Below are 12,565 nucleotides of genomic sequence, written 5' to 3'. Positions count from 1 at the left end.
CAGCTATCAAAAAACCCTATTTCTTTTAAAAGTAGTTTAAAAACATTCCCATCTACTCACACCAGTACAAAACAGTACATGCCCAAGCTTATTTATAAGTAACACTGTCTGCCACAGCAAAAGATTAAAACACCAAATATCCACCATCAGAAGTCTAGTTGAATACTGGTAAAACCATATAATGAAATTTTATACAGCTATCAAAAAGAATGAAAAAGTTTTCTATGAACAAAATAGAAAGATGACCAGATCATGATCCCAAGGTCCCGGGATTGAGCCCTACATCAGGCTCCTTGCACAGCGGGGAGCCTGTTTCTGCCCTGCCTGATGCTCCCCCTGCTTGCTTTTACTCTCTCCCTCTCCCTCTGTGTGTCAAATAAGTAAATAAAATCTTAAAAAAGAAAGAAAGGACGAAAGATGACCAGATATTGTTAAGTTAAAATTCAACTCTAGGGTGCCTGGGTGGCTCAGATGGTTAAGCGTCTGCCTTCGGCTCAGGTCATGATCCCAGGGTCCTGGGATCGAGTCCCGCATCGGGCTCTCTGCTCCTTGGGAGCCTGCTTCTCCCTCTGCCTCTCTAGCTCTGTCTCTCATGAATAAATAAATAAAATCTTAAAAAAAAAAAAAAAAAAAAATTCAACTCTAGGTGAAAAATAGTGTGTATAATATACTAAGTTCTGTGAAAAGAGGGAGATCAATAAAAATTTACATTTACATTTGCATAAAGAAACTAAAAAGATAACTAAAAATTTAACACTGAATAAGATGGATGACAGAGATTAGAAGAATATCTCTCACTGTAACTCCCCTACCCTTTTGAAATCCCTTTTTGGGTTTGAACCATGTGAACGTATTAGTTTTTAAATTATACCCTTAAAAGAAAATTAGTATCTTCCCATAGGCCCAGATGGTTTTATAACTGAGTTCCAAACTTAGAAGATACCTAATGGTACAAGATTAGAAGCAATGCCTCCAAAATAAGGAGTAAGATGACACTGACTACTATCACTGTTTCTATTCACGATTTTCTCAGGGACCTTGCCAGCATGTAATGACAAAAAGAAAGCAAAATACAGTGAAAAGGATTAAAATTTTTTTAAAAAAAAAATTTGTAGGGAAGCTATAATTTTCTACATAGCAATCCCAAAGAAAATCTACGTATTATTAGAAAAAGAATATAAAAAGATAGCTGGATATAAGATTCATTTAAAAAAACTAGACATCTATATACAACAATGTAATTGTAAATTGTAAATACAATGTAATTTTTTAAAAAATTTTATTTTATTATGTTAGTCACCATACATTACATCATTAGTTTTGATGTAGTGTTCCATGATTCACTGTTTGCGTATAACACCCAATGCTCCATGCAATGTGCCCTCCTTAATACTCATCACCAGGCTAACCCATCCCCCCACCCTAAAATGTAATTTTTTTAAAGATTTATTTGAGAGAGAGAGAGCGCGTGCACATGAGTGTGAGCAGGGGGAGGGGCAGTGGGAGAGGAGAGAGAATCCACAAGCAGACTCCTCAGCTGAGCGCAGAGCCCAAAATCAAGAGCTGGCCACTAACTGACTGAGCCACCCAGGCACCCCAAACCCAGCTAGTATTCTTATGACTGTTGTTCTAAATTCTTGTTCAGATACACTCCTTGTTAACTGTTTTGAGCAAATCCCTGGCTGTGATTTCCTTTTGTCTAGGTTTCTGTCTTTTGCATATTATGAAAGCTTGTAATGTTTCCTGTTCCTGAGAGTAATGCTATATTAAGAAGGGGTCATACACTGTCTGGGGCCTGGCACTTCAGGAAGTGTTTGTGGTGTATGCTGTGTGCACTCTGCTGCTGTGTTTGGCTGCTCTTTCCCACAGGTCAGTCCTCTGCAGAGTTCCTTCTTGCTTGCAGTGGGGAGTGCTTGGACCTTTAACTAGGTGTGCTTTGTTTGGTAAGATAAGCCTGATTTAAAAAAAAATTATCTAACAGAAAAATGGGGAGGGAAGAATGAATCCCTCCTACACACCATATAGAAAAAATTCCACTGGGATCAAAAACCTAAAGGTGAAAGGCAAATTTTCTCTAGAATTTAAAAATTTAAGCTATCTTTTTTTTTTTTTAATGTCGGAGAGAGCTGACATTTTTATTCAGTAGTTCCACACTTTACCTCTGATTTACAATGTACCTTTATCATAAAGTTTCCTTATAAGCATGGGTTTGTTTCTGTACTCCCTGTTCTGTTCCACTTTTCAGTTTATCACCACCTGCAGTAACACCACACTTTCATTAGCTTTATGGATCACAGTATCAGGAAGGGCAAGTTTTTGCATCATATTCTTCAGGACCATCTTGGCTATTCTTCTGCTTCTGCTTTTTTCTTATTAATCCCAGACTTAGCCTGTTGAATTCCCCAAATGTCATGTCGAATTTTGTTTGGAATTTTACTGAATATTCAGATGACTCAGATATCGAGTTTTCTTATGTATAAATAGGACATATCCTTTTGTCTTTTAATGTCTTTCAATAAGATTATTTTTAAAAATTTTCATGAAAGTAATATATATCTTGTTAAATTCATTTCTGAGCAGCTATTTATTTGTTGCAATTGTAAATATATTTTAAAAAATTGTATTTTGTTGGGACGCCTGGGTGGCTCAGTCAGTTAAGCAGCAAGTCTTGATTTCAGCTCAGGTCATGATCTCAGGGTCCTGGGATTGAACCCTACATTGGGCTCCGTGCTAAGTGGGGAGTCTGCTCTCTCCCTCTGTCCTCGCCCCACTCCCCTGTGCCTTCTCTTTCTCACTCTCAAATAAATTAATTAAAAAAAAACACTAGGTGGGCTTGAAAAAGCATAGAAGACACCAGAGAAACCTTTGTTGCAAAGATAAAAGACCTAAAAAACTAGTCAGGCCGAAAAAAAAATGCTACAAATGAGATGCTGCAAAACTGACTGAATGTAATCACAATGAGGATGGAAGAAACAGAAGAACGAACAGGTGATAACAGAAGATAAAATTACGGAAAATAATGAAGACGAAAAGAAGGAAAGAAAACTAGCAGATCATGAATACAGACTTAGGGAACTCAGCAATTCCATGAAGCACAATATCCGTAACATAGGAGTCCCAGAAGAAGAAGAGCAGGAAAGAGGAGCAGAAGGTTTATTTGAAGAAATTACAGCTCAGAACTTTCCTAATCTGGGGAAGGAAACGTATTCAAGTCCAAGAGGAAAAGAGAACTCCCCTCAAAACCAACAGAAACAGGTCAACACCAGACATATCACAGTGAAACTTGCAAAATACAAAGATAAAGAGAGAATTCTGACAGCACCTAGGGAAAAAAGGTCCTTAACCTACAATGGTAGACACATAAGGTTAGCAGCAGACTTGTCCACAGAAACTTGGCAGGCCAGAAGAAAGTAGCATATATTCAACGTGCTAAATAGGAAAAATATGTAGCCAAGAATACTCTATCCAGTAAGGCTGTCATTCAGAATAGAAGCAGAGATGAAGAGTTTCCAAGACAAGCAAAAACTAAAGGAGTTCATGAACACTAGACTAGCTCTGCAGGAAATATTAAAGGGGACCCTTTGAGCAGGAAAGAGAGACCAAAAAGCAACAGAGACTATAAAGGAACAGAGATAATCCACAGGAACAGCGACTTTACAGGTAATACAATGGCACTAAATTCATATCAATAATTACTCTGAATGTAAATGGGACTCAATGCTCCAATCAAAAGACACAGGCTATCTGAATGGATTAAAAAAAAAAAAAAAGACCCATCAATATGCTGCTTACAAGAGACTCATTTTATACCCAAAGAAACCTCCAGATTAAAAGTGAAGGGGTAGAGAACCATCTATCATGCTAATGGACATCAAAAGAAAACTGGAGTATCCATACTTACATCAGACAAACTAGATTTTAAACCAAACACTGTAATAAGAGATGGAGAAGGGCATTATATCATAATAAAGAAGTCTATCCAACTAGAAGATCTAACATCTGTAAATATTTATGCCCCCATCGTGAGAGCAGCCAAGTATATAAATCAATTAATAACAAACTTAAACTCATTGATAATAATACAATACACTATAGTAGGGGACTTGAACACCCCCACTTACAGCAATGGACAGATCATCTAAGCAAAAGATCAACAAGGAAACAATGGCTTTGATTGACACAGTGGATCAGCTGGACTTAATAGATACATTCAGAACATTTAATGCTAACGTAGCATAATACACATTCTTCTCAAGCGCACATGGAACATTCTCCGAATACATCACTTACTGGGTCACAAATCAGGTCTTAACCAGTACATAAAGACTGAGGTCATACCATGTGTATTTTCAGACCACGACATTATGAAACTTGAAGTCAACCACAAGAAGAAATTTGGAAAAGATCACCAATACATGGAGGTTAAATAACATCCTACTAAAGAATGAATGGGTTAGCCAAGAAATTAAAGAAAAAATTTAAAAAATACATGGAAGCAAACTGAAATGAAAACACAACAGTCCAAAACCTTTGGGATGCAGCAAAGTCGGTTGGTCATGAGAGGGAAGTATATAGCAATACAGGGCTTCCACAAGAAGCAAGAAAACTCTCAAATACACAACCTAACCTTACACCAAAAGGAGCTGGAAAAAGAACAGCAAAGAAAGCCTAAAACCAGCAGAAGGAAAATAATAAAGATTAGAGCAGAAATAAATGATACAGAAATTTTAAAAAATAGTAGAACAGATCAACGAAACTAGGAGCTGGTTCTTTGAAAGAATTAACAAAGTTCATAAAGCCTTGCCCAGACTTATCAAAAAGAAAAGAGAAGGGACCCAAATAAATAAAATCAGGAATGAAAGAGGAGAGATCACAACCAACACTGCAGAAATATAATTATAAGAGATTATGACCAATTACATAACAACAAATTGGGCAATCTGGAAGAAATGCATAAATTCCTAGAAACATACAAACCCCCAAAACTGAACCAGAAGAAATAGAAAACTTGAAGAGACACATAACCAGCAAAGAAACTGAATCAATAATCAAAAATCAACAAACAAGAGTCCAGGGCCAGATGGATTCCCAGGGGTTAATTCTACCAACCATTTAAAGAAGAGTTAATATCAATTCTTCTGAAACTGTTCCAAAAAAATAGCAATGGAAGGAAACCTTCCAAACTTATTCTACGAAGCCAGCATTACCTTGATTCCAAAACCAGACAGAGACCCCACTAAAAAGGAGAATTACAGAACAATATCCCTGATGAACATGGATGTAAAAATTCTCAACAAGATACTAGCAAATCAAATCCTACATTAAAAGAATTATTCACCATGATCAAGTGGGATTTATTCCTGGGCTGCAAGGGTGGTTCAATAACCACAAATCAATCAATATCATATGCCACATTAATAAAAGAAAGGATAAGAACCATATGATCTTCTCAAAGATCTTCTCAAAAATCTCAAAGATTCCACCCCAAAAATTGCTAGAACTGATACATGAATTCAGCAAAGTTGCAAGATATAAAATCAATGTACAGAAATCTGTTTCATTTCTATACACCAACAATAATGAAGCAGCAGAAGGAGAAATCAAGGAGCTGATTTCATTTACAACTGCACCAAAGACCATAAGATACCTAGGAATAAACTTAACCAAAGAGGTAAAAGATCTGTACTCTAAAAGCTATAGCACACTTATGAAAAAAATTGAAGAGGACACAAAGAAATGGAAAAATATTAGATGCTCATGGACTGGAAGAGTAAATACTGCTAAAGTATCTATACTACCCAAAGCAATCTATACATTCAATGCAAACCCTATCAAAATAATACCAGCATTTTTCAGAGCTAGAACAAACAATTCTAAAATTTGGATAGAACCAGAAAAGACCCCGAATAGCCAAAGTAATATTGAAAAAGAAAAGCAAAGCAGGAGGCATCACAATTCTGGACTTCAAGCTGCGTTACAAAGCTGTAATCATCAAGGCAGTGTGGTACTGGCACAAAAACAGGACACATAGATCAATGGAACAGAACAGAGAACCCAGAAATGGACGCACAACTATCTGGTCAACTAATCTTTGACAAAGTAGGAAAGAATATCCATTGAAAAAAAAGACAGTCTCTTCAACAAATGGTGCTGGGAAAACTGGACAGCAATATGCAGAAGAATAAAACTGGACCACTTTCTTATACCACACACAAAAATAAATTCAAAATGGATGAAAGACCTAAATGTGAAACATGAAACCATCAAAATCCTAGAGAACACAGGCAATAACCTCTTTGACCTTGGCTGTAGCAACTTTTTACTAGACATGTTGCCAGAGGCAAGAGAAACAACAGCAAAACTGAACTATTGGGACTTCATCAAGATAAAAAGCTTCTGCATAGCAAAGGAAACAATCAACAAAACTAAAAGGCAGCCTATGGAATGGGAGAAGATACCTGCAAATGAAGTATCAGATAAAGGTTTAGTATCCAAAACCTATAAAGAACTTATCAAACTCAACACCCAAAAACCAAATTATCCAGTTAAGAAAGGGACAGAAGACATGAATAGACTCTTTTCCAAAAAAGACATACAGATGGCTAACAGACACATGAAAAGATGCTCAACATCACTCATCATCAGGGAAATGCAAATCAAAACCACAATGAGATACCACCCCACACCTGCCAGAACAGCTAAAATTAACAACACAGGAAACAACAGATGTTGGTGAAGATGCAGAGAAAGGGGAACCCTCATGCACTGCTGGTGGGAATGCAAACTGGTATAGCCACTCTGGAAAACAATATGGAGGTTCCTCAAAAAAGTTAAAAATAGAACTACCTTATGACCCAGCAAGGCACTACTAGGTATTTACCCAAAGGCTACAAAAATACAGATTCAAAAGGGTATACGCACCTTGATGTTTACAGTAGCATTATCAACAATAGCCAAACTATGGAAAGAGCCCAAGTATCCATGCAACTGATGAATGAGTAGAGAAGATGTGGTGTGTACACACACACACACACACACACACACACACACACACACACACTGGACTATTACTGAACCATCAAAAAGAATGAAATCTTGCCATCTGCAACAACATGAATAGAACTAGAGTGCATTATGCTAAGCGAAATAAGTCAATTTGAGAAAGACAAATACCATATGATTTCACTCATGTGGAATTTAAGAAATAAAACAGATGAACACAGGGGAAGGGAAGGAAAAATAAGATAAAAACATAGAGGGAGGCAAACTGTAAGCCACTCTTAACTATAGAGAACAAACAGGGTTGCTCAAGGGGAGGTGTTTTGAGTGGGGATGAGCTAAATAGGTGATGGGCATTAAGGAGGGCACTTGTAATGAGCACTGGGTGTTATATGTAAGTGATGAATCACTAAAGTCTACTCCTGAAACCAATACTATACTATATGTTAACTAACTTGAATTTAAATAAAAACAAGAATAGTGACGAAAGTTTTGAGGAAGATGAGGTATAAACTTACTCTACCAGATATTAAGACTTATAAAACTACAGTAAGACTGTGTGGTCTTAATATACCTTAGGAGGATTAACCTACTTAAATCAAGTGAAATCAGTTAAAGGTGCTCTGAAGTTCAATTACAGTGAAAAGACACATATGTAAGTGAGCGAAAACTAAATATGCAGTAAACATATATACAGAAATGCATGCTGTTTGGCAGAAATGTTAAAATACAAATGGGTAGCTATGACTACTTCATATAACTTCATCCCAGCATGTCTCTGCTTGAAATACAAAATTTTGGAGAATAAAACTTGAGCTGTTACTGACTACAGAGGCTCCTACAAATAAAAACAAAAACCTCAAAATAACACTGTAATTATAATCTCAGATAATCATTTCCTCAAATCCAATCTATGAGATAAGGAAAAATACACTTTTAAATTATCCTTAATACCCTTAAATAATTTGTGGTGTAAATGTACCAAAAGGAGTGAAGGCCAAGAATAGAAAATAAGCATTATCTTTAAGGTTTAAAGAGTTTCTCCTCAAATTAAAAAAAAAAAAATCAATATATATATTTTTAGTAAATCAATATGATGGCAGTAATTTACCTCAATTCTTTTTTGAACAGCTGCTTTTGAGCAATTAAATCAAATAATCTAATAAAACTGTTGGTATATCACACATTATTTTCCTCCATAAATCTGTTCCTTTGCCTATATTCTTTCTTAGTTAATGGCAGAATTATAGATCCAAGTAGGAGTCAAAATCCTGGGAGATTTCCTAGATGACTCTCTCCACATCCAATTACTAACCAAGAGCTGCCAATTTTATCTGCTATAAATATCTTTCATAACGCCCTCTCTTCTGTATCTACACTGCCAACGCCTTAATTAAAGCAGGTTCCTAACTGGTTTCCCTGCTCCCAATTGCATTCTGCTGTAGGCCATCCTTTGAGGACAAGCCTTCTTAAAACACCAGTGAAATCATGTCACTTCCTTACTTAAAACAAACACTTCCCTCCATGGTCTTTAACAAACTTCAAAAAATTGTAAGTATACACAGCATTGGATGTGGATACCTTTATTCTTATCATGACTAAAATAACCTCTTCAGGCTGCTTCTACTTACAGCTGCCATAAGAAATATGTTCCTTTTAGCACTGTTCCCTTATTCTTACAGTTCCTGAATACCTCTCCCTCATTTGTGACTTCCTATGAATCCTTCAAGATTCAGCTCAGGAATTATTCTCTCACAATTAAATATCATCACTGTTCCTATCATAATCTTTCAGCAATACTTTTAATACTATTTCATAATTATTTGGCTAGACCTATTTTTTGCCTGTGGCTGTGACCTTCTCAAAAGGAAAGGTATTTCGTCTTCAATTCTGTGTCCCAGGACCTAAGGTAAGTACAGTACCAGCACCTATCAATCATAAATGCTTTTTAAGTGACTATAGGAACAAATCAATCTAATCCTAACATAAAAGCTTAACATAATATGTACACACATAGAATGCACTTTACTTACCAGATTTTAGTGCTGCAAGGATTCAACATATAAAGATCCATATTTTCTATAAGAATAGCAGATGTGCTCTATTTTAAAAAAGGGGGAAGGGAATAAATTACTTAAGGAAAAATATTTCAACTGTAAAGATTTCTATTTTTAGATCTTAAAATACTAAGATTCTGAAACACTCATCTGAGAAGAAGGCATAAAAATGGCTAAAATTTACTGGTTATGTCTATAGTGTTAAGTTAGCCTTACAACAAAACATTTTAAATTAAATGTCTGTTACTATAAAGGAAAAATGATTTTCTATTAGCTATTTTCTTTTTAAAATTTCAAACAGGTTTTAAAAGTTAAAAGACAGGATGAATGCCCTTCATTGGATGAAGAGATAAACTGCAGCACATCCAGACAACAGAATATCATTTAGCGCTAAAAAGAAATGAGCTATTAAGCCACAGATGAAACTTAAATGCATATTACTACATGAAAGAAGCCAATCTCAAAAGGCTACATACAGTATGAGTCCAACTACATGACACTCTGGAAAAGACAAATCTATGAAGATAGTAAAAAGATCGGGGGTTGAGGGGAGGGAGGGATGAACATGTGGAGCACAGAGGATTTTTAGGGCAGTAAAAATACTCTATGATACTATAATGATTGATAACGTGTCATTACACATTTGTTTAAACCTATAGACCATATGATAAGAATGAACCCTAACGTAAACTATAGACTTCAGGTGATAATAATGTGTCAGTGTAAGTTATCAACTGTAACAAATGTATCACTCTGGTGGGAAGTATGTTGATAATGGAGGAGGCTAAACATGTGTGAGAGTAAGGGTTATGAAAGAAATTTCTACCTTTCTCTCAATTTTGCTGTGAACCTTAACTGTTCTTAAAAAAACAAAGTCTTTGAAAGAAATAAAAAAGGTGCGATGTATCAACCAATATAACTAAGAATTCATACAAGAAAATGTCTTTAAAAGCATAATCTTACATTTATCAGTGAATCAGAAAAGTAGCTCATGTTAAAATACAGTTCTCAGCAAACTGCTACCTTGATTTAATAAAGTTACTAGTGTCCTACAAGTATAGAAGAATTTTATAGTTAAGTACCTTGGCTTCTGGATTAGCTGCCAAAATTTTGGCACCACATTCTACTGAGGCATAATTATTTCGATTTTTCTGCACTTTTTTTGTTGCATGTAGACCTCCATTAGAAGATGGATGCATTGACTGACCTGCAGACAAACCTTATTATAAACATATATATATGATGATTATGATTAAAAATACTCCCAACAATGATCTCAAAAGCAATAGCTGATGTGTACTGAAGAACAGGTTCTAATGCTTAAGAGAATGTTTTAAAAAACCCGTTAAATTCAAAATGCTTTACCTCATTGGCTTTAAAATACTCCCCCAAACCAAATTAACTACAAAAATCCACATTACTTGATTTATGTCTAAGTAATATAATTCTCAAAATAAAGCTTATCCATGAGAATCAAAATATTGTATATACATATTTTATTAAAGATGAATGCTGTCCTTCTAGCATTAAGAATTTTTAACTCTGAGACTTACTTTACAAAAAGAAACTGTAATACCTCAGTCCAACTCTATTTACAGTTTAAAGCTTTATGACTCAAAAGTTTCATTCATATCCCAGACAAGCCCCCCAAAAAACAAACAAACAAAAAGTTTCTGTGCAATTTTCCTTATAAACTGAAATGAAAACTACTGCTCTGCCTACTTTATCTTATTTTTTCCTCATTTAATAATTTATAAAATGGATTTTAATTAAGATTAAAACTATATAATTATACACAGGTAAATTACATAGGTTGATAATTATACATCTTAGTAACTTTCACCTTTAAAAAGCTTTCAAAGGTTTTATTTTATTTTACCAACTATGGAGAGAAATGCGTATTTAAACCAGGCCCCTCCCCCCAAAAAATAATAATTAATAAATAAATAAATAAATAAATGGAATCACAGTGTTTCCATACTTTTTTCTTTTTCTACTTCCATAACTTTCTTCTTCCATTCATCAAATGTTGGTATATCTTCTGGATCTTTGGGACTTGTTACAGATATATGGTCAATTTCCCCTGGTTTTGTATAATCAGAACTCTGAAAGAAATGTGAAAGAACAGAGAAAACAGATTAATAAATTATAAAAGTACAAATGTTTATGTGAAATTAAAGTCCAATTTTATAGTTGATAGATAATATTTCAAAAAAAAATGAAATGTAAAAAGTTTTGGTTTACTTAAAAGTTGAGTTTCTCTTGAAAAATTGAAATCTTCTACCTAAGCACAACAAGATATATTCCTTCACGTTAACAATATAAGTATAGGTTGTAAAAAAAAATTGTATTATATCCTAAGCAATTACTTACACATAAAACTGTACAAATCAATAAATACTACAGTTGTAATGCAACCATCTTAAAATTTAAGTTAAAATAATATAGGCATTAAAGAAAGCGAACTAATTTTAGACGTAGCATATAGTTTCTAAAAGATCCTTAACACGAATTACCATTCACATAAAAATTTAAGATGGATTTAAAAACATAAAGAAACACAAAGAGTCTAAAGAAAAACAAAGCTTTTTAAAGAAAGTATAGAAAAATCTTCATATATAAAAGGATTTAACAAGGTGAAGAAAGAATAAATCATAAAAAATTTTAAGTCTGATACATTTGGCTGGATTAAAATTTAAAATTAAATGTATCAAAAGACCATAAACTACATTGTACAATAAGCCACAAGCTGAAATAAGTAGTTGCAATATCTGCAACCAATAAAGGATTACTACCAACTACAGACTACCTACAATCAATAATGGAGGAGATAAACAATAAATTCAGCAAAGAGAAAATACAAAATGCTCAATCTCAGTAATAATCAGGGGAATGCAAATGAAAACTAGAGATGCTGAATAAATTATACCAATCTGATGGAGTTTGAAGTGTGGCATGTCTGTTGAACCATGGGACATCTATTAGACTGCTGAAGGGGGTTCAAAATTTAGCAATATTAAGGGTGCATGGCTGGCTCAGTCAGAAAAGCATGCAACTCTCATCTTGGCGTCCTGAGTTCAAGCCCCAAATTGGGTGCAGAGATAACTTAAATAAACTTAAAAAGATTTAGCCATATTAAGTAAAGATGTGCATACCCTATGACCCATTAATTCCACTCCCATGTATAAATATGAGTGAAAACATGCACATGTGCCTAGGAAAATATGCATGAAAATGCTTACTGCAGCATTGTTTGTAACATCAAAAAATTAGAAAAAACCTGAATTGAAGACCAGATAAATTGTGGTAGTGAAATACAACATTGTAAACAATGAACAGACAAATCTCAAAAACAATGGTGAGTAAAATGATATTTAAGGCAAGAATGATACCACTTTATATTGCTTCAAAATATGCTAAATAATAGTATGTACTGTTTATAATAATGCAGTTTTGGAAAAAGTTTAAAAACACACACATACACACGCTGAATTTGACACAGGTGTTCT

General features: G+C 34.5%; 1 protein-coding gene across 4 annotated transcripts in view; it reads right to left on the bottom strand.

Moving 5' to 3' along the window:
• The window catches only part of SUCO (SUN domain containing ossification factor), an 85,149-nt gene that overhangs the window by 40,535 nt on the left and 32,049 nt on the right, over window positions 1-12,565 (bottom strand). For 2 of the 4 annotated variants that reach the window (XM_081824616.1, XM_081824618.1), the window contains exons 7-9: window positions 11,038-11,161; window positions 10,139-10,275; window positions 9,033-9,100 (exon numbers count right to left, since the gene is read on the bottom strand). In XM_081824616.1, the coding sequence (XP_081680742.1) occupies window positions 9,033-9,100; window positions 10,139-10,275; window positions 11,038-11,161 (329 nt within the window). The remainder of the gene's footprint in view (window positions 1-9,032; window positions 9,101-10,138; window positions 10,276-11,037; window positions 11,162-12,565) is intronic. The other 2 variants (XM_081824617.1, XM_081824619.1) reach the window with 1 other exon arrangement.

This window comes from Leptonychotes weddellii, chromosome 6 (assembly GCF_054177405.1).
Source record: "Leptonychotes weddellii isolate Sample4059 chromosome 6, ASM5417740v2, whole genome shotgun sequence".
In the NCBI taxonomy this organism is placed as follows: Eukaryota; Metazoa; Chordata; class Mammalia; order Carnivora; family Phocidae; genus Leptonychotes; species Leptonychotes weddellii.
Note: the sequence above shows the minus strand (reverse complement) of the source record. Positions and strands in the feature narration are given on the sequence as shown.